Source organism: Thunnus maccoyii, chromosome 10 (assembly GCF_910596095.1).
Source record: "Thunnus maccoyii chromosome 10, fThuMac1.1, whole genome shotgun sequence".
In the NCBI taxonomy this organism is placed as follows: Eukaryota; Metazoa; Chordata; class Actinopteri; order Scombriformes; family Scombridae; genus Thunnus; species Thunnus maccoyii.
The window spans coordinates 30198069-30221689 of NC_056542.1; the positions used below are offsets into that span (position 1 = coordinate 30198069).

Genomic DNA, 23621 nt, shown 5'->3' on the forward strand with positions numbered 1-23621 from the left:
TGTCATGTGCTGCCTGTGAGAGGCATTTAACACAATGTTAGGTGAGAAATGCACAAACTAGTGCTAATAAACCAATGCTTTTACAAGAAAGGATAGAAATCACTTCATATTAACTCAATATTAGAATTTTTCTTCATAGTCTTTCATAGGACCCCTGTGTTTTCACAATTTACATGAACCCTCTGTGCCAGCTCAGGCTCACAAAGACCTTGAAAACTTGAATAATGCGCAGAGGAACAAAACTACTTAACCACTTAGCTAGTGCACTAAAATATACCTTCAAAATTACACCTTCTTATTTTGGAAAAAAGGCATGAATATAATGCTAAGAGTTTTGAATGAGACAGAAAATCCATACTGTGTTCCCAGACGTGGTTGGATTACAGAATGAGAAGGAACACAGTCTCAGTATACAGAAATATCTTTAATTCATAAAAGATTTACAATATTTTACATATGACACATAAGTAAGGCAGGGTAAAATATCTTTGGCACACTCCTCAGTTTTTATTGTTGATATAGACAGAAAACATACAAAATGTTTTAAAAAATACATCTCTATGAAGTCTTTTAATCTCTGCATTCAAAGATAAGTAGTAGGATTACTTTCCCTTTTTGGCTGATTTGTCTCTTATGTACAGTTATTGTCTCTATGTACATTGTGCTTGTTTATCTGGCAAACAAGTATAGCTGGGTAAAAACAACACAGTTGCACACACGAGCACACACACACACTCTCAATCACGCACACACACATACACACATTCCTTTGATTTCCTGCTGGTGAGGATGGAGTCCACAGCATCATTAGTGTTAAGGCAACATCTCTGCTGACATTTTTGGCTCAAAGTCGGACACATAAAGGCACTTTTAGGCGAAAGCTCTCCTTAACTCCAACACGTTAGAATACATGAAGATAATAAAATGACAAACATCTGTAATGCATAAGTATCACATGGTAAAGTGCACGTCAAATTTCTTTGGTTTAATAGTTATTGCCCTGTTTACTTCTCATAAAGAGAGTGACCTTTCGCTCAGAGAGAAGCCTGTCTGACTCTTAAAAAAATACTGTCTCCATGCTCAGCACATCTTTGGAAGCTTCCAGTTAACTTTGGCTTTTTGGCTCTTTAGCTTTTCAGCTGATTAAGGCGAGTTGTTACATTTTTGATGCAGTGACTTCCAAAAGCATCACCCAGAGTTTGTCTTAAAAGCCTCTTCTTCCTCTCTGGGCTAGAATTAGGTATGACACTGTAACGTAACTCAACCTGGCTCAAAGTCCTGCGATCCAGGAGCTCAACTCCTGATCCCCACTGTTGAGGTTTCTGTCTTCAAATCCCATCAAAATGAAATAAGGGCCCTTGTTGAGGAAAATCTCCCTCAGAGTCCATGGAGATGTTGAGCTTCCTCTCACTTCTCGTCGCTCACGGAGCAGTCCGCAGCTATGATGTCCTGTATTTCTGTGATTTTCACCTCCTCCTCAGGGATCTCCACCTCCACCATCGGAATTTTCAGCTCCTCGGGGATCTTCTCTGCTGAGGAGCTGCGGCTGGACAGTTTGTCCATCTCGTCCTCGACCTCGGAGATGCGTTCGGAGACGCAGTGGGCGGTGAGACGGGCCTCGGGGTCATGGTCCCAGCATTCCATGATGGTGGCGCAGATCACTGCTACGCCCTGCAGAGGGAGAAGTAGAGCAGGAATGTGAGACTCATGACTTCAAAGCATGTAGTGCCGATTTTAACATTGACTGAGGGTAAAAGTAACTAAGTCAAGTCAATTTTTTTTATATAGTGCCAAATAATTAACCGTAAAGTAGGCAGCAGCATCTTTCCTCCATACTGTCCTAGCAATACTTTTTAATGCTATGTTACTATCTACACATCACTGCCACCTTCTACCACTACCATGTTCATACTACAATTATATGTAATATGTTCGCATACTTTCATTGGCCATGGTACTACTAATTACTGTAACTGATTTTCTCCCATTGCACAGCTTTTTTTATGCACAACCCTTAATGAGATAGTTCAACATTTTGGAGAATATGTTTATTTGCTTTCTTGCAAAGGGTTAGATGAAACAATCAATACCAGTCTCATGTCTGTACGGTAAATATGAAGCCTTAGCCGGCAGCCAATTATCTTAGTTTATCATAAAGACTGGAAATGGGGAGTCATGTCATCCCCGTCAACCAGTGGAGAGTCCAGTAAGTTCCTGGCCTGGCAAAGAAACAGGTGTTGCACTTATCTCTCAATTTTGGTACGGATTAAATAAATGACATTCAACATATTATTTAGGGGGCTTTAGAGGTGCTGGTAGGTGGATTTTGTTACCTTTGGACAAAGCCAGGCAAACTGTTTCCCCCTCTTTCCAATCGTTATGCTAAGCGAAGCTAATCAGCTGCTATGGTAGCCTCATATTTAGCATAAGAGTGGTATCTTCTTATAATCTATTCTTGTTTTGGTCATCAACCTCATTTCTATCGTTTTCATCGAAAAGGTCTGATAAACCAACTTTGCACTGTCTGCTCCCAAACTAGAGACAAAGTTAACGACTAGCTCATGAACGTACTGGTGCATTTGCAGCTAGCCAGATATTTTTCTCTTGAGTTTATAGAGACTAGCAGACTAACAGAGCTAATGGGAGAGTGAATATTGGAGTAATAATTATCAGGTGGCCAGAAACATGTCTCCAAATAAATATTAATGTTGCTTTGTGTCTATTGTAAACAGAGGAAATGGCTTGCAGACACATTTATCATACTAACTTTATAAGATTATAATAAGTCAATTTTGTGTTTACAGCTTATAGTGGCCAAAAGTCAGCTTATGCAGCTTTAAGTAAATATGTGAAGAGATGTTTAAAACATTCTGCTGGCATGTGTTCTAATCACTGGCCTTCTGAATACACACATTATCAGATCACTGCTCTCAGTGTTGATGTACAGATTTAATTTTTTCCCCAGATATTAATACAGAAAGATCAATAACTGTGGTGTATCCCTGCAACAGTGTGTCTCACCTGATGCCTGAGCCAGGTGTCAGGGATCTCAGGTCTTCCTCTGTCTCTCAGCACGTTGTCCTTCATGCTCTCCACACAGGGGTGCTCTCGCACTTTAGAGCCATAAGCAGGCTCGTAGTCCTTCACCTCTGCAATCACAAATACACACTGTGGATCAGATATGGACTGCAAATCATCACCTGTGTCTCAAGTTAGCAAAAATTATCTTATCTTTCTTCCTGTCGTGTTGTCTTTGGCATCATGTGATTATCATTTGCAACACACCGGCAAATATGTGATGATAAGAAGATGTGGGGGAGTTGGCCAAGTTCGAGGACACAAAACAAGCACACATATTGTGTAACATGGCTTATGCCACAGCCAAACTTAACATGTTATTAAATTTAAAAAAAATAAAATATATATATATATTTAAGAGGAAGACAGAGTGAAACAGGTGGTGTGTTGAAGTGTGAAAGCATCCTGGTATGAGGTCATCCTACCCCAAACCACTGGGCAGTTATTTTCACATGACCTGCCAGCTTTGTACACTGGCACCAGTATTGCTGACAGAGGTAAATAAAATGGCTTTTATAATGTCTCCATGGGAGGGAAAATGCTCGCTCTGGCACTTGAACGATGATTGTTTCTAAAAACAACAAATCGGCTTCCGCTAACAAGCAATTACTTGCAACCTCAGACCGTACAGAACAACAAACTCACAATTTGTCTTTTTTTTTTTTTTTTTTTTTTTTTTTTTTTACTATTTCATAGCAGAAGGAATGAAAGAGCATAACGTCAAAACCATGAAAAATGAAACACAAAGTTCCGGGATTTGGTCCAGACCTCATGAAACCGAACTCACAACAGCTGCAGTCTGTCTCCAGCCCTGAAGAGAAAGCTGTCAAGATCTCACAGTTGCTGTGAAATGAGACACTAGTCACTGCAAAGTCATCCTTGTTTACCCATCTGGGCCAGAAAATGATTTGCAAATATTTAACCAAAAGTAGAAGCATCAAGTTCTCTGTACCTTCCCTCCTTCTTACATGTAACAGCTTCTACTTCATGCACTTCACAACCTGTCAAACACTGAGTATTATTCACTTATGTGTACTTTTTGGGGTGTGTTATATTTGGCAGCATCTAAGCCTTTTTTGGTCATGTTCGCTAAAATATCTTGAATATTCACTGTCAAGGCAAATCACCACTGCAGCACTAGAGACTACGATGATTACTGTAAAACACAACAAGTGTTCCAGTCCTTCCATCTGTGTGCTCACCCACATATCTAAGACTAAACATTACAACACATACACTGACTTCAGAATTTACCTCCAGTCAAATCAAACTTCCACTAGCAATCTTCAAACTGACCTTGGGAACAGCAGTTGAGAAAATAATCAAACCACACGGTCCATTTAGTAGCTGCTGTGGAGCTTTCAATCATATCACATGATCATCATCAACAGATGGAGTTTGCCAAGTTGTCATTAATAGACTGTTCGCTAAACCCCTCCCTCCTTCATCTCTATATGTCAACTGGTGAGCATGCTGACTGTTAGCCTGGGACATGCAGCTTTAGCCTCAGTCTTTTAGCACGATATCATGTATGTAGTCATTATGCGCACATTTAAGACCTCTTAAACTGATCAAATCTGCCAGCGACAGTTGTCATTTCAGCCAGAAAAATCAGTTGTTGGTTAGAAATGAGAAGCCTGCCTTTGTCTACAACTGTCTGAAATCAAGAACCAATTATTAAGAATTTTGAGTAGTAAATTTGTTACTGTTAACTGCACATATGCAATGATAGGTGTAGCAGTAAGGGTTTAGTCAACGGTCAATTGTAGATGTTCAAATTTCCATTATTTTCTGAGCATTTTCGATCATCAATCTGTAATTCCATGACTCTACCTGCTGATGAATATCATGTGATACGATCAAAAGCTCCAAAACTGCTACTAAATGGACCTCGTACATAACATAATCTGCTTTTGCAAGTGCAAATATCGTATGTTGTTCATGTCAATTAGCATTAAGATGGTATGATGAACTCTAGGAAAAGCTACAATAGTTTCATATAAACCACGCCCCTGTGGTCTCTGCCGCTATGTCTTCAAACACAGGAAGTGAGAAGGTTGGAGTGGAACCCCCGGACAGGAAGTTGGAAGGCTGGGATCGGGGCTGCACAGAGAAGCTGACTCTACAGGCCCACACTTCCTGTTTTTGACATGTGGAACTTCCCCCGTTTTTAGTATTTTAAAACAGGACCGAGCTGAGCCCGGCCCATTCCCCTGGAGGTTATTTATGCCAGGGCTAGTATTGTGCTCTGTTCTCTGCTGTTTAGATCTCCTGCTGCGGAGCTGGTATAAATACCACACACTTTCCTGGACTCCATACAGCTGAAACACAGAACAGCAGAGGGCTGACCTAAAATGAGAAAGTCGAAAACAGAAATAAAAAGAGGTGGAGCACTTCTTAAACATCAAGACATGATGGAGTGTAAAAATCTCATTTCATGCTCTGATTGATTTGGCTATTACACACTTGTCCTCATGTCTGTATGAATGATATCTGGGGCATTATAAATGAGAACAGACACACTGACTATCATTGCAGTCTGAGAGGTGCGGCCTGCTTCTCTTAAGGAGTTCTGGACATTTCAAAGCTATGAGAAGAATTTCATCTGTGGTTTGAGAACAGATTTCACAAGAGAGTGCAACCAGAGCCTCAGTCTCACTTTTCCCTCGCTGTCTGGGGCCCGTAGTTAAAACCCTGGTATATCCAATCTAAGGGGCGGAAAGTGGTTTACGACAGTTTCCTTTTCAGATTATCTGTCTGAAACCTTTGTGGCCTGGAGGTTAGCAGAAACCTCTGTGGCTGGCTACACTGTCTGGGATCTGCTATCTTGAAAGAAACACAGCTCCATGTTTGGTGTTCAAGAGACCTTAGACTCTCAACAGGCGTTAAACATGAGACTGATCCCACACTGATGCAGAACAAACTATGTCCTACATGTAAAACGAACCTGCATAACCTCTAATGAACCCCACTCTTTTATCAAAACAAGATCTTCTCTCCATCCAAACAAAGCATCCGCCCATCTCCAGAGAAAGTTGTGGGCTGAATTCCTGCGGCAGGTTTGTGGCTAACACATTAGGGGGCTGTGAAAGTTTAATGACAGCACTGCTAGTGGTGTTTTGACGGGGCTTTGAAAGACTAAAATAAGAGGGGGGAACGCCTTTGCTGCAAGCAGGTGAATGTAGTTATATCCATGCCCCTGCCTAAAAATGACTCAGTGCAGTCGCTTGTTAAAAAACTGGTCATGGCAGGTTCATTTATGACGCTGAACATGATTGACTCCACTCCTTTCACTCTTTTGCGCATGATCTTGGAACTTGGTGAGGTGCTACGTAATCAGTTATTATGCCTGGTATCTGCATGCTTATGTAACAGCAGCCAGCGTGTATAGTGCCGTGCAGTGAGTAAACCTCATTCCCCAACACCTTAAAGGTGCAGTGTGTAGAATTTAGTGGCATCTAACGAAATAGACTTGGCAGAAATGGAATGTAATATTCATAAGTATGTTTTAATTAGTGTATAATCACCTGAAACTAAGAACCCTTTTGTTTCTGTTATCTTAGAATGAGCCCTTTATACCTACATAGGGAGCGGGTCCTCTTCCACAAAGCCCACTGTGTTGCTCTGCCATGTTTCTACAGTAGCCCAGAGCGGACAAACCAAACACTGGCTACAAAGTTCAATAATACAGCTATGAAGACCTCTAAAGCTTACTAGTTAACACATTGTATCTCATTTGTTGAGTTTTGTGCTCTTACTCTAGTTTTTTTTTTCTGCCCAGCACTTCACCAAGAAATAGTTACAGGATATGATTTCTACTACAAATTGTTGTTTTTACATTTCAGTTTGTGCTGTATGATCTAATATGTTCACGACCAAGTATATTGTCTGAAAACATCTGCCTGCTGTGGTTGAAAAAGAAACTGTGAGAGCAGTGAGAGTGAACAATTAACTGAAAGACACTATAAAGCTCTGTGGGTTCACATTAGACATAGTCATTTTATCTATTACTAAAAAATATATAGATTATAGCATATGTATAATGTAATACAACTTGTTAATTGATAATCTTTAGAGGTGCTGGTAGGCTTATTTTTTAAACTTTTGACAGAGCCAGGCCAGCTGTTTCCCCCTGCTTCCAGTCTTTATGCTAAACTAAGATAATTGTTTCCCACTTGAGTGTGGTATAGATCTTCAGAATGTCAAATTGTTCCTTTAGCCCCTGAGGTGTCCTCTATCTCGCAGCCTTTACACCAGCGGGGTACTGTATAACGATCATCCCCTCACCAGCTGTTGCCAGTGGGTGTCTCCCTTCGTAGACCGCAGGCCTTTTGCTTGGCACAGTACAAACTCTTCGTCCCGCTCCATTACCCTGCATAACCCTCAGCTCAGACAGAACATACAGGCCCTGCCGCGCCCTGCAGGCTAATTCAGGATATGTAAATAAAATGCTCAGGGAGAATGTACTATAACTGACCACAACAACAATGCCAGTGCAGGGTAGTATTTCTATCCACCATTCTGTCTCTTGTTGTTGGGGTGGAGACAGAGGACACACACACATACACACAATCACAGATTGAGACATAGAAACAGAGCTAGATGAGGGCATACCACGATGGCTCAATGCACCTCGCTCTCTGAAATAAACACACACACACACACACAGAGACAAACACACACATGTCGGAATGTGACTGTCTAGCTCTAAATGTCTCAGACTGTCTAGAAAAGCCCACTAGACTGAGGGAAGGAGGTGGACCGGAGAGACTCCCTCTCTACTCTCATGAGAGATCATTTGTGCGTGTGTACTTCTATCTTTGTGAGGTCCAATTTGAGAGAGAAGACTGAGTACATTTTTGGAAACTGGGGACATTTTGTCCAGTTCAAAGTTTTGTTTGAGGGTTAAGACTTGGTTTTAGAGTTGAGAGATAGCTTTAGATTTTTAGGACTATCTGCTAGACATACTGCTAGACTACCGCAATGTAAAAAATATATAAAAATGTATTCAAGCTTATGAGTCTTCAGCAGTCTCAGTTCAAGTCAGTATCTTTGCTCTGGTAGTCACATGTAAGTTAGTGGCCAGTATTTTGTCCCAACAACAAACTTATATCACAAGTACATATACCTCTGCTTTTCTGTGGCATTTTGAACAATAAAATACTAAAACTTTAGAAGATGAATTTGGCTAACAGGCTACTGAAGTCTCCTCTTCATGGCTGATCTTTTCACTTTTTGTCAATCCTGTCTCCTAGAAAGTACATTTGTATACTACTAAATTTTTTTCCCCAATTACTTTGGCAAATGTTAATCGCTATCTGGATTAAGTTCACAGGTAATATTTTTTCAAATGAATAAAGCGCTACATTTATATATTGCTCTGAAGTCGGAGGAGGGAGGTCGGGGTGGATGGGGAACGTACAAAATGCAGGACTTGGGTTTGCATCCTGAGTCCTGCGTGTGTTCAGGTTTAGGCAAAAAAAATCACTTTGGTTAAGGTTAGTGAAAGATTGTGGTTTCACGTAAATGTTAATGAACATGTTGTGCTTCAAGTCACTGCAGACTTATTTCTGTATTAAACCAAAACCACGATCTTTCCCTAACCTTAAGAGCTGCCAGTGTCTACACATAACCTAAAAAGTTTAATAATGCTGTAGTTTCAACTAGCAGACTGCAAGATCGAATATTTTGTCGGGAAAAAGATTACGTACATTGTCTCTACATTTTACTCATATGATCAGTATCAGTGTTTTTGAAACTAGCCAAATATGTTAATTTTATGGTGAGACAAAAGCTAATTCGTCCAGCATTACACTTCTGGCAAAACTGCGTTTAATCTGCATTCAAAGTAATTAGTAGTAATTTTGTGTTAGTTCGATTTATTTATACTTAGGGGAGTTGGGTTAAGCATGTAGTTGTGATGATTAAATTTAGGATTAGTGGAGCACAGACACAGAAAAATGTCTGACTCTGATAACAATTAAACTTTGATGCCAATATTAGAACTACTTAGCTACAAACACATACATGCTCAGAAACACACCCACACCCACCCACCCACCCACCCACACACACACACACACACACACACACAATTCCATTTGAAAAATCCCCTTACTAAATTCTTGTGAAGACATTAAAGCCTCATGAGCATAGACAGTCACACACACACACACACACACACACACACACACACATACAAACACACACACACACACACACATAGCTGAAACAGGTACAGTATCCACTCTCTCCCTGATTTCCTGCCCAAAGAAGGGCAACAGCAGAGTTTAGATTGTCTCCCTCACATATCAAACATTCCACAGATTCCTGCTGCAGACCTGGAGCTGAGGTCGAGGTGCAGTCCGACAGACAAGACCATCAGCCTCCCTGTTGACACACAAACCCTCAGTCACTGCATAACAGGAAACAGTAGGCCTGAGCCCACTGCCTGCACTTTCTAGGTCACAAACACACGCACAGACAGTAGGTACACACTACATGTCAGCAGTGGGAGAAGTACTCTCACACTTGACTTGAGTAAAATGTGAATGTGAAAATATTTCTTTATAAGGAAACGTCCTACACTAACTCAAGTTAAGTATTAAAATGAATCATCAACAGAAAAGATCAACAGCAGCTGAGGCCGAGCAGTCATGTTTATCACATTACAGATGTTACACAAACTACCTCCATTGCTACATGTGAGCACAGATATGTAGGTGATACCTGACACACGCCTTCATTATGTGACAAAAATATCCCCTCCACAACATGAAATCACTTCCAGTGAATCGCCCCGCCTGCTGAGCTTGTTATCGTGTGCTAACCCCAAACCTGTGACGTGTTGTCACTGTTGCGTCATCTCAGTGATGCCTGCAAGATTCATTTTGTCCTGTGTGTGAGTGCACTGAACATGTGTGTGTTTGTGGTGCGTGCACGTGTGGGTGTGCTGACCTCCGATAGCTTCACACCTCGACGTCATCTCCCACAGCACCAGAGCCATGGAGTAAATGTCAGTCTGTTTGAAGGACTCGATGTTCTCCAGATTGAGCCGAGCCTCCAGCACCTCCGGAGCCATATAACGTGCTGTGCCCACCTGCGGTACAGAGACAGGAGGAAGGGTTAACACACAAGTACTAATACATTCACTGAGCATATTGCACTTAATGTTCCCTTTGCCTAATTAGATAGACAGAAAAAAATACAGGATCAACAGCATGTCACATGTTGACTTTTTTCTCTGTCTGGCTTTTGATTTATAGTGTTCTTGCAGCAACAGCCGGTTGGGTTCAGTGACAATAAATGTGACTCACTTCCTGGCTTCATTTATTATTGGATGAGATATTGGACAAGATACAAGACTACACTGGTGACATGTTTTCTTTTCAAGTCATTCAACTCTTTGACAATGCTGCAGTTGTACTTGAGCTTATTTTCTAACATAACATCTACAGTTTGCATGATAATAGTTTCAATTTCGTTGTGTTGCAGTGTTTGTGCCATCCAGATCAGCACCTTGTAAAATCTGAATAGAGTGAAGGGAGTTCTACACTTGCAACCAGAGGTGACACAAAGTCATTAGGCATCATGTAAGAACTATTGCAGACTATAATATTATCTCTCCTGTGACTGCCACATGACTTGACCACCTCCCATATTAGTCACGGACCAATTTGCTTTAGAAAGATGTTTGTTTTTTTAGCATCGAACTTCATGTTAAACCATTCCCACTTTATTTCTGTCACAGTACAGCGCTGCTCTGATGACACATTGTTGACCCTTTACTATTAATGTTTTCAAAGCAGAACTTGCAGTTCCAAAGTGTGAAATTCTTTTTACTCTTTTGTAACATTTTTGGGAATGAAATTTGACTAGAATTGGAGCAGAACATGTAGCATTATATGGCAATTGTAGGGGCTTCTATTATGCTAATGATGAAATCTCACAAATGTTCACCTCCTAATGAACAGGTGGCATGGGCATAACCATGCATTCTTTGGGGGGAGGTCATGTCCCCCCCAATACTAAGAAAACACCAATTTGTCACCCCCAATAAACAATAGAATTATGTTAAATATGTCCTCCTTTTATGAACCCTGTCAATGGATCTGTATCTTGTTATTTCCTATTTATTTTCAATTTTTTTCCATTTGTTAACTGTACACTTAGTTGCGTCCATGGTTATCTTGCACACACAACTCGGTTGTCTGATTTAGCATGTTGTTTTTGCTATTAATGTTCGCTAATGAAGCTAAGAATCAGGTCTCCTAACATTCTAATCCGCTCACGTCATTCTGTGCTGTGATGGTAATCTGATGGGTTTTTTTAGTCAGTGGAGGTGAACAAATGGAGGAAATACCGTGAGAGAGCAGGACCGGCAACCGGACATATGTTTTTTTCAGACAGTTAATCACTAGATACCTAAATAGGTAATGTTAGCTTAGTAGATAAGACAATAGCTAACGCGTCAGGTAACTGTTACTACTGTGTGTTGTACGCTTTTCTTTATACACTCACTATATAGCTAGCTAAACAGCATGATAACATTGAAGCAAATAAAACTAGTAATACAAGCAGAATGTTTGATGTATCAAATTAAAATGATCATCAAGGTCAGTCATTGTTCTTCTGGTAAAATAATTATATCTGGTCACAATACAGGCAGCACAAAGAGACAGGGAGAGGGAGAGGCCCGCTGAAAGCAGTGGCCAGACAGGAACATGTTCAGGAGATACAGAAGATCAAATGAGAAATTAACTTGGACTTAAAAGACCATAGCACATTTACTTGTTAAAGGGCTAATCTGCCACTTGTTCAAGTACAGCATTAGTTGTCGTTCTAATCACAATATTTACATAAACATGCTTTAGGTATGTGATTTTTCCCCATTGGAAGCTATACTATTCTCTACTACTGGAAAAGATATAATTTTAATTGGTTGGTGAGTTAAAGTCAGTAAACAGTAAACAGAAAGCAATTGACCAAAACAAAAAAGTGGAGGGGCAGCCACTATCTCAGAGAAATCACAGACTATTCCTTTAAATGTGAATTCAAATGGTCAACGTAGTCCTCAAAACTGTGTTCTAAATGTGCAAATTTTCATATATAAATATCATAGAAATTGTGGTAAATGCACTTTAAAAAATCATTCTGGAGAAGGGCTCTAATTTGGACCCCTCATTCTTTATACCATGGTTATGCCCTTGATGAGTGGTATTCATCACGTTGAAAGAAATGATACACGACAACCTCTGAGAAAAAAAGTTAGAGAGATTAAGGAAAAGAATACAAAAATGTTCTTGCATGAGGTGCATCATTTTACAACATTTAACAGCAATTCACTGCAATTTTGATGATGCGATGATGCTCATGGTAGTTATTTCTGTCCTCTGTACCTGTAACAGCTAAGGTTAACAATCGCTGTAGTGGGTTTTATGTCTTTGTTTTTTTTTTTTTTTTGCATAACATCTACAGTTTGCGTGATAATAGTTTCAATTTCGTTGTGTTGCAGTGTTTGTGCCATCCAGATCAGCACCTTGTAAAATCTGAATAGAGTGAAGGGAGTTCTACACTTGCAACCAGAGGTGACACAAAGTCATTAGGCATCATGTAAGAACTATTGCAGACTATAATATTATCTCTCCTGTGACTGCCACATGACTTGACCACCTCCCATATTAGTCACGGACCAATTTGCTTTAGAAAGATGTTTGTTTTTTTAGCATCGAACTTCATGTTAAACCATTCCCACTTTATTTCTGTCACAGTACAGCGCTGCTCTGATGACACATTGTTGACCCTTTACTATTAATGTTTTCAAAGCAGAACTTGCAGTTCCAAAGTGTGAAATTCTTTTTACTCTTTTGTAACATTTTTGGGAATGAAATTTGACTAGAATTGGAGCAGAACATGTAGCATTATATGGCAATTGTAGGGGCTTCTATTATGCTAATGATGAAATCTCACAAATGTTCACCTCCTAATGAACAGGTGGCATGGGCATAACCATGCATTCTTTGGGGGGAGGTCATGTCCCCCCCAATACTAAGAAAACACCAATTTGTCACCCCCAATAAACAATAGAATTATGTTAAATATGTCCTCCTTTTATGAACCCTGTCAATGGATCTGTATCTTGTTATTTCCTATTTATTTTCAATTTATTTCCATTTGTTAAGGAAAACATGAGTGCCCACCTCCCCCCCAAACTGTACACTCCGTTGCGTCCATGGTTATCTTGCACACACAACTCGGTTGTCTGATTTAGCATGTTGTTCTTGCTATTAATGTTCGCTAATGAAGCTAAGAATCAGGTCTCCTAACATTCTAATCCGCTCACATCGTTCTGTGCTGTGATGGTAATCTGATGGATTTTTTGGTCAGTGGAGGTGAACAAATGGAGGAAATACCGTGAGAGAGCAGGACCGGCGACCGGACATACGTTTTTTTCAGACAGTTAATCACTAGATACCTAAATAGGTAATGTTAGCTTAGTAGATAAGACAATAGCTAACGCGTCAGGTAACTGTTACTACTGTGTGTTGTACGCTTTTCTTTATACACTTACTATATAGCTAGCTAAACAGCATGATAACATTGAAGCAAATAAAACTAGTAATACAAGCAGAATGTTTGATGTATCAAATTAAAATGATCATCAAGGTCAGTCATTGTTCTTCTGGTAAAATAATTATATCTGGTCACAATACAGGCAGCACAAAGAGACAGGGAGAGGGAGAGGCCCGCTGAAAGCAGTGGCCAGACAGGAACATGTTCAGGAGATACAGAAGATCAGATGAGAAATTAACTTGGACTTAAAAGACCATAGCACATTTACTTGTTAAAGGGCTAATCTGCCACTTGTTCAAGTACAGCATTAGTTGTCGTTCTAATCACAATATTTACATAAACATGCTTTAGGTATGTGATTTTTCCCCATTGGAAGCTATACTATTCTCTACTACTGGAAAAGATATAATTTTAATTGGTTGGTGAGTTAAAGTCAATAAACAGTAAACAGAAAGCAATTGACCAAAACAAAAAAGTGGAGGGGCAGCCACTATCTCAGAGAAATCACAGACTATTCCTTTAAATGTGAATTCAAATGGTCAACGTAGTCCTCAAAACTGTGTTCTAAATGTGCAAATTTTCATATATAAATATCATAGAAATTGTGGTAAATGCACTTTAAAAAATCATTCAGGAGAAGGGCACTAATTTGGACCCCTCATTCTTTGTACCATGGTAATGCCCTTGACGAGTGGTATTCATCATGTTGAAAGAAATGATACAAGACAACCTCTGAGAAAAAAAGTTAGAGAGATTAAGGAAAAGAATACAAAAATGTTCTTGCATGAGGTGCATCATTTTACAACATTTAACAGCAATTCACTGCAATTTTGATGATGCGATGATGCTCATGGTAGTTATTTCTGTCCTCTGTACCTTTAACAACTGAGGTTAACAATCGCTGTAGTGGGTTTTATGTCTTTGTTTTTGTTGGCCTGTTAGTCACAATGGAAATTAGGAAGTTGTTTGTATTGTGTTGGCCAACGTCCAGTTTCCTTTGGTTGGTTGCAATAAAGTAGATGTAACACTCATACATGTATCTTCTGTAAACTGACAATATTTATTTATATCAATATTTCAATATTTTATTTGTATTATAATCACACACTGGCCCCTACTTTGAGCTTGGGGAGGATGTCAAGACATTCCATGTGAAGTCTCGAGTCACTGGTGTTAAAGTCAAGTTTTTTGATTTTGTCGAGTCAAGTCTGAAGATTAAAAAGGTTCTGCCAACCTTCTCCCTTCTCCCACGCACCAAAATGCTGTTTGAGTTGATTGGTGACTCTCAATTGCCTGTAGGTGTGATTGTGAGTGTGAATGGTTATCTGACTCCATGTGTCAGTCTTGTGATTGACTGGCGATCTGTCCAGGGTGTACCCCGCCTCTCACCCAGTGTCAGCTGGGATCAGCTTCAGCCCCTTGTGAACCTCTAAAGGACAAGTGGCTATAGCTAATGGATGGACGGATGATCTGAGGTCATCAGACTCTTCTTGCTAGTTTCCATGTACCAAGCTGTAGTACTGCATGGTAGGAAACAGCTGATGCTGTGGCCGAACATTGAGAACAGCTTTGACCTTTCACTGAGCAATGTTTGCATGAATCACTCTTCATCTGCATAACTGATACTACCATTCATCAGCATTTTACTTTCAGGGAAACTGTGACCTCATGGTTTCTCATGTCAGAATTAGGAAAGTATGTAATTAAAACATTGTAAATGCTGCACAGCATAACTCTTAACTGTTGGTTTTCAGCATTGTATGACTTCAGATCTATCAAGATACCTTTGTGGTATACTGATAAACACAGGGAGTGGAAAAAGCTAGCTGCCTATGTTTGAAAAATCTTATTGACATAATATCTGCTGTTGCATGGGGGACAGTTTTTGGAGTGAAGTGAAGGAAGTCATGGTCTCTCATGTCAGAATTAGAAAACGAGGAAACTAAAACATTGTAAACGCTAAACAGTATTACTTTTACCACTTCTTTCAAAACCATCAAACAACTCTTAAGTTTGGTTGTCAACATTGCACAACTTTAAATCCATCAAAATACTTTTGTGGTATATGGTTAAACACAAAGTTGAACAAGATTGCTTGCTATTTTTGCAGAGTATTTTTTGACATAATACCTGCTGTTGCATGCGGAACACAATTTTTATACAGGGCAATGAAAATTTTGTGGCTTTCCGTGTTTCTACACACATTTTCCCGAGCTGGACCGCTTGAACACACACAGAGGTTATAATTACAACCTGCAAGCTGGGAATTTCCAGCTTCCAATTGTGAAGGGAAAACATATGACAGGAAAGGATCATGATTTGAACATTTGAATGGATAAAATGATGCTGCAAATAGCACAGGAACAAATGTAGAGTATTGCACTGTTAACCGCAAAAGACTGAGAGACGGCAGTAGTTGATGTGCAAGAGTCACAGCCAGGTTTCCTCTGTGTTTGCATGTACTGTATGTGTGGAGGTTTGAGTAGAGGGTGGCAGAGGGGTCACAAGTGTCTGTTTAACAAGTTAGTCAACACCCTCTCACCTGTCACTGTTGCATTTCCAGCCAGTGAATCATAAATCATGAACAAAGGACAAAGTCACACAGACTGAGAGTGAGCTAAGAGCTGCCTTGAGGAGTCTGCATGTCACAACAAAGCCTCTCCCTTTATCCCTTGATTGTCTGTCTGTCTCTGTCAGATTCCTTGTGTCAGCAAACGAGATGTATCCCAACAAAACACACTCACAACAGAGGGAGTTTGACGTAAGAAGGCAAAACAAACACAACTAGATCATACCTCATCAAAAACCAGACCAAAGCTGTTCTAATGCAGGGATTTGATGACAAACAGAGAGAGTTACCATAACAGCAGATGATACGATTTCCCTACAAAAGCTGCAGCTTGTAGCAACATATTCAACACCTGACAGTAGTATTTAGGTTGGTAACCACTGTTAGCAGAGATTTACAGGGAGCTGTCCCACTCATACCTGCCAACATTTAGGTTTCAAAATACGCAAGGTTTTGTTTTGCAATTTATCACAAAATCACTGCAGTTTAATGCTGTGGTACAAAACACATAACAATTTATATTAACATTTATCATCCTATGAATGTAACATTAATAAGTGTGTCTATGCATTTGCTTCTGAGGTTTTGTGTGTGTTGTTGTATGCTTGTAAATATGCATGTTTGCTTGTAAGTGAGTATGAGTATTTGGAGTTTTTAGGTGGAATGCTGTCCTGCCCAGACATTTTGACAACAGCTGAGTTAGCTGGCCCGCCTGCCTACGCAAAGAGCAGCTGTGCACACACCCATTGAATCGTATGTAGTGTATGGATTGTGTGTGTAGATTGTGTTTCATAGATGATCCGGCAACTTGGGTAATGTCAGACAAACATACAAAACTTATGGATCCGTGCGTACGTATTACGTATTATTCATAATAAAGTTTGAGGGCCAGGCAGATTACAGGATGGCCTAGAAAAACAGGAGTGTTGGCAGGTCTGGTCCCACTACGCATCTTCATAACAGTAGTCATATTTGTATATGAGACTTATTAAGCCTTGTGATAAAAACAAAGCGATTTAAAACTTGTCATCTGACCTGTCCACTGTTGGCGAGGTCATCCACAGACAGGGTGCTGTCCAGACGGAGTCCCAGCCCAAAGTCACACAGGCAGCACGACAGGTCGTTCTTCACCAGGATATTGGAGCTCTTCAGGTCTCGGTGGACTATGGGCACCTTCAGGCACAATCAAAGTAAAGGCGTCAGAGGTGCTAACTAGTGTCACTTTGAAAATAAAAAACACTTAAGTGGTAATGGTAGACATGAAAATTTAAGAGAGAAAAAATTAAGTTGCAAGTGCATACAAATAGTGTGTGTGACAAGATATTCAAATCTGAAATAAATGTCTTTTTTGATTTTCTGTCTTATAAGTAGGGTTGTCTTATGCCAATTCGGCATATAAATCAATGATATTATATCGGACGATGACAGTTCCATAGACAGACGTGGAGAGCACACAGATATTCGCACAGTCCTACCTTAGGCCTTCCACAGGGGAGGCGGTCACTATGGAGATGAGCGACACCTCGGGCCAGAGAGCTGCCCAGCACCTGCAGCTCCTCCCAGCTGATCACATGACGTGTCAGATGCTCCTGGAGGGCAGAAGGACGATGGGATTGGAAACATTTTGAATTCTGAAACTTACTTTCCTACTGCGAAAATTGCACTTTACAAAACAGAGTAATACACAGTGTTACTCTGATCATCTAACCTGTAGGTTTCCTCTGGGGTGGAAGGCAGTGATAAGCCAGTACTGTTTCTCCACCTTCCTCTCCTCAGCTGTCAAGAAGTGGAGGATGTTCTCATGTCGGAGGTCTGTATTAGAGAAGATGTCCTTCTCGTTCTTCCAGGAGGCGTACTCCTCATAGGGGAAGATCTTTACAGCCACTGTTTCAAACTGATCTGATGTGGTCTGCTTCAGCTTAGCCTTGTATACCTGTGCGAAACGACCTTTTCCCACCTGAGATAGAATCAAAAGATTTTCGTTAGGATAGCTGAGAGTAGAATAGCTTGACAAAACAACTCCAAAATACGACTAGGTCTTTGTACCAGTAGATCCAGCTCTATAGGCAGCGGCTCAGTGTTGTGGTTCAGGTTGTTGGCGTGCGTCGAGCTGCTGTCTGACCTGTCATCATCCATCATGATGGCGCAGGCGTCACTGCAGTCCAACCCGCCGGCTTTTGACTTGCGCTTCTTAATGCTGCTCTCCCATTCTTGGTTGAGCATACGCTGCCGATGGGCTCTGTACCAGTAGAACATGCCCACAACCACGATCAACACCAGCAGGAGTGGCAGCAGGCTCACCAGGATCACCGACACCAACGGATTGTCTGGAGTTGGATCCACAACTGGCAAAGAGGAAAGAAGATGAGATAAGTAAAAAGGTGTCAAAGTATCAAGAGGCTCATAAAGAGGCAAATGAGAGGACAATACTGGATTGATGATTTGGAATAAACTGGATCAACACATATCCACAAACACGATGTAGCGGAGGGCAAATCCAACCCACCATTCATGACATGCCAGAATTATATTTAGGTACTAGCAAGTTATAAAATTTCCCCATGTAAGAGCTAAAGTACTTGTGGGTTCTTAGTGACATTAAGACTAACTTTGAACTGAATGTTAAATGTCAGCTCTGAATAGGTTTATAATGCAGCATGTGCTATTGTGGTGAACACTGCAAACATGAGTCATAATGATTTTCTCTCATGCCTTTTTCTTTGGCTAGAGGCGCTTTATGCTCACATATCAGGGTTTTCCCTGCAGACCTAAAGCTAAGGTGGGCTGACTTAGTGAGTGGGTTTTGTAACAGCCAACGTGGGGACCAAGTGCTGCTGATGAACAAGAGTAGCAGTCATTCTGGGAATGTTGGTTGGCTCTTAATGCAAACTAAGCATTTGAAGTGGCTGCCTCAGTGTAAAAGCCAGTAAAGAGAACTGTTTATGGCTTTACTGTAAAGCAGTTGCAGGACATGTTGAGTTGGTCAGAGACAGCAGCTTAACTTAGGTGTTAGGGTTAACCAGAGAAGTTGTTCTAAATCTACATTTGAGCATTTTCTGTGCTTTTTTTGTTGGTCAATTAGTTTTAGTTTAGTTTAGTTAGTTTTGGTAATTAGTTTAGGCAAAGAGCTGCAGTTGCAGTTGCAGAATTTTGAGTTAACTTAAACATCCAACACAGCAGCTCTGTATGATATAAGGATAAATCTGATATATGTGACACATTTACCAAGATTCATTCTGTAAACCTTAAGATTTCAGTCCTGGTTGATTTGGCAATAACTGTGGTTGCCAAGTGCGATTTAATACTACTAGTACAACCACGATCTGATTTCATGTTGCACACGGTACAGGCAGTTTTCCACATTACAGTAGGGCACAGTAACAGGAGATGGTTAGCTTGCTAAGGAGTTGTGGCTGTCAGTACTGTGGCTGCTGCTCCTTGTTTCATTACTCCCTGCAATATTTAAAACCTAAAACAATGCTGAAAATGACTTGTTTTGTAGATGCATTTTGATGAACAATCAGCATTAGCACTAACCTCAGTGCCAAATATATTGTGTTTCCTATGTGTGTCTTATGTGTATAATACAGCTGTGTGTAATACAGCTATAGTAAACAGTGGAGCTGAAATCAGACAAAACAGTAACGCTGGAATACATGCATTGATTCCTGTGAACCCTGTATGAATGTGAAGGCAATTTGATTCCAAATTGGGAATGGTGGACCCTGCCACTAACAATGAAAACTACTATGCAAAAAGGTAATTACAGAATTTAAATTCAATGTAATTGAATGGATATCACAGAAAATGCCTAAATCTTAAGATCAACTTTAAATCACTGAAATGATTTTCATCACTGTCAGTAAGAGGCAATAAGGTAGAAATCGAATCTATAGAAACATAAAACAGTGCCTGGATTCCATTTTTGCCTTGAAAGCCCCTGTTTGTTATTCTAGTACCCATAAACATTTCTGAGGATACATCCAACCTCTTCAAAAAGAAGCAACAGCCCACTATTTCCACATGAGAGTGACTAAAAGGGAAGCCAGTGATGTAAAGACAGGTCTTTGCAGGACACACAGTCTAATTTGTGTGCTTTGGGTGCTGCATGCAGCAGCGGCTCACTGCAATTTCCTCCCACTACTCATACAGTAACAGTCCAACACAAGCGAGCCCACCACAGGAAGGTCATTCTTGAAGCCTGTGCTATGAAAACAACATGCTTTCCCCACTCCACAGAGAGCTGTAAATCTTGTCCTTTCCATCGTAACAATGAGTTTAAAAAATGTACGACATATGGGTCTGTTTCTTTAAGTTTGTGATCTCAGTAGGTAGCTGACTCAGTACTCAGCCAATAAGCCTACAGTGGACACTGCCAACAGTGTGAGCAGCTTTTACAGCTTCATGAGCTATAGCATTAACTACGTCCTCTGACTCTGACTGCCAGCCTGGACAGACCGGCAGCCAACCCTCAGAGCTCCAGCGGTGGTGAGAAAACAGTTGAGAGCCTGTCTGCCTCGGCTTGGCCCGGCCTGGCCTGGTCTGCTCTGGCTGGGCACCTTTTCAAAGAGTGTCTCACTCAGTCCCTCAGGGGAACAGTATACCCTCCTGAGCAAAGCTGCCACATTGGCAGGCTGGAGGAGCTTGGAACTGACCATTGAAGAAGTCTCATCACTCTGCATCTTTTATGAATTAGTACTTAGAGCAACAGAGAACACATGCAAAAATGAAGCAACTATAACAACTTCAATTGACAGTTTCCTAAACCCCTGCTGCAAACAGTGATTGTCCAAACAGAGCTTAACAACCACAATTAAGCACGGCCTTTCAAACTTTGTATTTCTCCAAATATTGATGTGCATGGTGCTGTAGTAGGAACGATACTCAACGACTCTTTTGACTTCTAGAAGGCGGGGACCTTTCCAGTCGCCTCTTCGTCAGCTCCACTAAATTTGTGCACTTTTGTGAAATTTTACTGAATAATATTGGACAATATTGGACAATGATAATATATGACTACGCGTCACTCATCAGGATAAGGAAATGGTCAACTCACTACTTTGAAATTTCTGCTCATGCTGACTTTGCTACTTGGCTGGATGAGGTTTTCAAATGTAAACATCAGAGTAAACAATGTAAATATCGAGGAAAATGTGGAGGATAAAGACCAGCTATGATAGCAATCACATAGACAAGCATCTATCTCAACATTGGGGGAATCACAAGGGAAAACGTGGAAGGATTAAACACCAGCTGTGTTCACGGTGTCATGGATCTTCTCTGCCAAGCATCCTGCTAGCCAATGCACAGGTGTTGGATAATAAACTGGACGATCTCTGTGTTTGCATTGGTTTCCAAAGGAATATCAGTTACTGTAACGTCCTTTGTTTCACATCGCTGTCTGGTATTCCAATCCTGGAATACCAGACAGCGCCATTCAACCAGGTGACTCTTTTTCTGTATATCGATCTGACAGAACAGAGGATTCTGGCAAGAAAAAAGGAGGAGGAGTGTGCTTTATGGTGAATAAAGATTGGTGTGACAGTGGTAATAGTAAAGTGCTATCACGCTCCTGTTCACCTGATCTGGAGTTATTGTCAATCAAATGCACTTTCTACCAAGATAATTTACATCAGTCATTATCACAGCGGTCTACATCCCACCACAGGCAAGTACAGAGCCTACAACTTACAGCTGCAGTCTGGAAATATGGACAATTACAAAGTAGCAGCCTACAATTTAAGGAGGGCAGTAAAGGGGGCAAAGAGGGGACCATGGGAAGAAAGTGGAACTACAATTTCAGGACAGCAATCCCAGAAGCATGTGGCAAGGTCTAAGAGCTATGTCAGATTACAAGCCCACTCCCCTTACCCCCCACTTGTCAAGTGTTGATGTGTCTCAAGTAAGTAAGTTGAACAACTTTTATGCTCGCTTTAAGGCCATCGGCAGCCAGCAAGCAAAAACAGCTGAAGCGGAGGTTAATGGATGGGTTGGTACAACTTTGACACCTATCACCCCTTCTTAGCATGATGTCAGAAGGGCTATCAAGCATGTGAACAGCATGGGCAGCAGGACCAGACGGTATCAGTGGACGGGTCCTCAAACTATGTGCTGACCAACTAGCGCCAGTGTTCACAGTGATATTCAACCTGTCCCTGGCTCGGTCTGTCATACCCACATGCTTCAAGAAGTCCACCATCATTCCTGTGCCCAAAAAAAACTACCAGCCAGCCTGAACAACTACCGTCCATGGGCACTCACCTCTGTAGTGATGAAATGTTTTGAATGGCTGGTAAAGGATTACATGTCCTCCTCACTACCCAGCACACTGGACCGACTACAGTTTGTCTATCTTCCCAACTGATCAATGGAAGACGCTATAGCACACATCCTCCACACCACCCTATCTCACCTGGACAAGAAAGGAAACTGTGAGATTGCTGTTCATTGACTACAATTCAGTGTTCAACACCATAGATCCCTCCAGGCTTGTCACAAAGCTCAAGGACCTGGGATTAAACACCTCACTGTGCATGTGGATCCTTGACTTCCTTATGGGCAGACCCATGAGTGGTAAGGGTAGGTGGATACACCTCTTCTACCTCAATCCCTAACACAGGAGCGCCCCAGGGCTGCGTTTTGAGCCCCCTGCTGTACTCCCTGTACACACGACTGTTCAGCCACTTCTGACTCCAACACCATTGTCAGGTTTGCTGGCGACACAGCCGTGGTGGGCCTGATCACAGATAACAATGAAAAGGCCTACCTGAAGGAAGTAGAGGACCTGACCTGCTGGTGTCAGGACAATAACCTACTCCTGAGCATCAGCAAGACTAAGGAGCTGATAGTGGACTTTGGGAAGAAGCAGGGAAGGAACTGTGCCCCCCTTAATATAAAGCTGTAAACGGGTCCTCGGTGGAGAGGGTGGACAGCTTCAAGTACCTTGGTGTCCACATCGCTGAGGGCCTGACCTGGGCGCTGTATACTGATTCAGTGGTGAGAAAGGCAAGGCGGAGACTGTTTCACATCAGACACTTAAGGAAATTCTGAGTATCCCCTTAAATACTGAGGAATTTCTAACCCTGCACCATCGAGAACGTCCTGACAGGGAACATCACTGCCTCGTATGGAAACAGCACCGAGCAGGACTGCGAGAGTGGTTTGTTTGGCTGAACATAGGCAGTACTTTACCCTGTCTAAAGGATATTTACACCAGGCGCTGCAAGAATAAGGCTAGGAGAATCATTAAAGATCCCAACCACCCGGATAATAGCCTTTTCCCCCGGCTGCGGTCGGGATGAAGGCACCGGAAACACCAGGCCAGCACTGAGAGGCTCAGGACGAGCTTCTACCCTCAGACCACTAGGATCCTAAATGAGGTCACTGTCTAAGACTGTCCCCC

The 23621-nt window shown here is 41.3% G+C and overlaps 1 protein-coding gene across 1 annotated transcript in view; it reads right to left on the reverse strand.

Annotated features, from left to right (window-relative positions):
- Window positions 1-405: 405 nt before the first annotated feature.
- Window positions 406-23621, reverse strand: part of tgfbr2b (transforming growth factor beta receptor 2b) — a 43746-nt gene continuing 20530 nt past the window's right edge. The window contains exons 4-10 of the mRNA XM_042425112.1: window positions 18266-18564; window positions 17928-18176; window positions 17695-17808; window positions 17255-17392; window positions 10036-10177; window positions 3022-3149; window positions 406-1671 (exon numbers count right to left, since the gene is read on the reverse strand). Of these exons, the coding sequence (XP_042281046.1) occupies window positions 1408-1671; window positions 3022-3149; window positions 10036-10177; window positions 17255-17392; window positions 17695-17808; window positions 17928-18176; window positions 18266-18564 (1334 nt within the window). The 3' untranslated portion in view covers window positions 406-1407. The remainder of the gene's footprint in view (window positions 1672-3021; window positions 3150-10035; window positions 10178-17254; window positions 17393-17694; window positions 17809-17927; window positions 18177-18265; window positions 18565-23621) is intronic.